This window comes from Lactuca virosa, chromosome 5 (assembly GCF_052849685.1).
Source record: "Lactuca virosa cultivar CGN04683 chromosome 5, Lactuca_virosa_CGN04683_v6, whole genome shotgun sequence".
NCBI classification, from domain to species: domain Eukaryota; kingdom Viridiplantae; phylum Streptophyta; class Magnoliopsida; order Asterales; family Asteraceae; genus Lactuca; species Lactuca virosa.
In genome coordinates, this window is record NC_136430.1 from 44,690,869 (window position 1) to 44,693,454 (window position 2,586).

At 39.5% G+C, this 2,586-nt stretch overlaps 1 protein-coding gene across 1 annotated transcript; it reads left to right on the forward strand.

The window, feature by feature from the left end:
* The first annotated feature begins 210 nt into the window (after positions 1-210).
* LOC145112932 (putative pectate lyase 18) lies at positions 211-2,243 on the forward strand. The gene is made up of 4 exons (XM_079049044.1): positions 211-365; positions 471-1,211; positions 1,431-1,569; positions 1,672-2,243. Exons 1-4 carry the CDS (start codon positions 262-264, stop codon positions 1,891-1,893), a joined length of 1,206 nt encoding a protein of 401 aa, XP_078905170.1. The 5' UTR covers positions 211-261; the 3' UTR covers positions 1,894-2,243.
* Positions 2,244-2,586: the final 343 nt, after the last annotated feature.

A 2,586-nucleotide genomic window follows, 5' to 3' on the forward strand; every position in this document is an offset into this window, starting at 1 on the left:
TATTAGTTATAAATACCATTAAATAATTATATAACAAGTACTCAACTAACCTGAAAAAACGTAACTAATTTATTTGAAGTATTTTTATACATAAGTGTGTGAGAGAGTGACAGGGATTTAACGGCCAAAACCTACCTTAGAAAAGGAAAGATTCTTCCGTAAATTCAGTTAATCACGCCATTACTTACGCTCTTTTTTCTTCTTTATATATCCTCCCATCCCCTCCACTCAATCACCACTATCACCTCCCACTCACTACTCATGGCACCACCGTCTCTCTCCCTCATCCTCTTCTTCCTCCTCTCCTCCACCGCCATTTCCTCCTCCGTACAGCCGCCTGAGCATACAGTACAACAAGTACAAAGGTACACCCACCACCCACCACCATTTCCAATTTCCATCTTTCACACCACCATTTCCATTGTTATAATTTCTGAGCTAATTTGAACTTTGTGTTTGTGTTTCTGTAGGAGCTTGAATGACTCTCGGCGGAATCTCGGTTTCCTGTCATGCGGGACAGGAAACCCAATCGACGATTGCTGGCGATGCGATCCGAATTGGGAGAAGAACCGTCAACGACTAGCGGACTGCGCCATTGGATTCGGAAAAGGAGCCGTCGGCGGTAGAGACGGAAAGATTTACGTGGTCACCGATTCAAGCGACAACGACGCCGTGAACCCAAAACCAGGGACGTTGCGATATGCTGTGATCCAAGACGAGCCACTGTGGATCATTTTCCAGCGTGACATGGTTATCAAACTGAAAGAAGAGCTAATCATGAACAGTTTCAAAACAATCGATGGCCGTGGCGCCAGCGTTCACATCGCCGGCGGACCCTGCATTACAATACAATACGTTACGAACATAATCATCCACGGAATCAACATCCACGACTGTAAACCGAGCGGGAATGCAATGGTTCGAAGCTCCCCGAGGCATTTCGGGTGGAGGACGATGTGCGATGGTGATGGTGTTTCGATATTTGGAGGAAGCCATGTGTGGGTCGACCATTGTTCTTTATCAAATTGCGCCGATGGGCTTATCGATGCGATCATGGGGTCCACAGCTATTACGTTATCAAACAATTTCATGACTCACCATGACAAAGTGATGCTTTTAGGTCACAGTGACTCATATGAGCAAGACAAGAACATGCAAGTCACCATTGCCTTTAACCACTTTGGTGAAGGTTTAGTCCAAAGAATGCCCAGGTAAATAGTTAGTTTTATTCGGTATTTTTTCTTTCTAAATATAAAATTACCGACACCTTTTTCGGTCAAAAGTGTACAACTGACAAAAACGGTCAAATCTAAAATCTTTTTGGGGCTCCGTATCTAAATCTTTGTGCTATAGTGTAGTCTTGTAGGTATGCTGTTTGTACTTTTTTAATATTTATATTTTCTGATTTTTTACGTGTTAATTAATCTCAGATGTCGTCATGGATATTTTCATGTGGTGAATAACGACTACACTCATTGGGAGATGTATGCGATTGGAGGGAGTGCATCCCCTACCATCAATAGCCAAGGGAATAGATTTCTTGCACCTGATAGAAGATTTAGCAAAGAGGTAACAAGATTTCGAGAATCTAATTCCTCCGGCTCTTTAGTACAATTTTTAATGCATAATGTACAACTCTTTACTGTTTGCTAAAAATGAAAAATGATGCAGGTTACGAAACACGAGGATGCACCGGAGAGCAAATGGAAAAATTGGAATTGGAGGTCGGAAGGGGATTTGATGTTGAATGGTGCGTTTTTCACACCATCGGGTGCTGGAGCATCATCTAGCTACGCAAGGGCTTCAAGCCTTGGGGCTAGACCTTCATCGATCGTGTCTGCACTCACGACTAATGCAGGAGCCCTTATTTGCAGGAAGGGCTCTCGTTGTTGATTGTAATGCAACAACTAAACTGTAATTTTGACCATAAAAAGTCAAAATTACGGTCATTGATTGGGGGATATTTTACTAGGGTTATATTTTTGATTTTTCATTGTTTCCCTCCATTATTTAAGGGTAGTTTTATTTTTATTTTTTTTTTACTTTTACTTTTACTTTTTGAAGCTTTTGGATTTTGACTATATTGTTCCCAAGTACAACCTCGGCTTGTCACTATATGCGAGTTAAGAAGTGTTGTTATGTATACATATAATACTTAATGAATTGTTGTTGAAGAAATAATTGTATTTATAAACTTGTAATTAATGGCTTTGAATTGTAATATTGGATGCTATTGTTAAACATCTATTAGTTCTAAGCTCTTTTAAGAGGAAGCCAAAGCACCACACTAGCAAGCAACTAGCGTGAAAGAAACGAAGGACAATAAGAAATAGCATGAAAGAAAGCTAAAGTAACTCCAAGATACCAATCTAAGCTAAACATATTTGCCCAATGTTTAATCCAATTAAAGATATTAATTTATACTGTATTCATCATTTTCATTGCAGAAATCCTTGTCTTCTTGAATAAAACAATGTTTTTCGCCATCCAAATGACCCATAACACCGAATGAATGTGAGCTTAGAATTTTTTATTTGCCTTTAAGGAGAGCAATGAACGGATTTAAAGTTGGATAAAAGATTAATT

Bases quoted from the DNA above. Each gene is read 5' to 3' on its own strand.
- LOC145112932 (XM_079049044.1), top strand. From the start codon at position 262: ATGGCACCACCGTCTCTCTCCCTCATCCTCTTCTTCCTCCTCTCCTCC. The intron at 1,212-1,430 runs GTAAATAGTTAG...AATTAATCTCAG, and splicing joins TTAGTCCAAAGAATGCCCAG to ATGTCGTCATGGATATTTTC. The intron at 1,570-1,671 runs GTAACAAGATTT...AAAATGATGCAG, and splicing joins ATAGAAGATTTAGCAAAGAG to GTTACGAAACACGAGGATGC.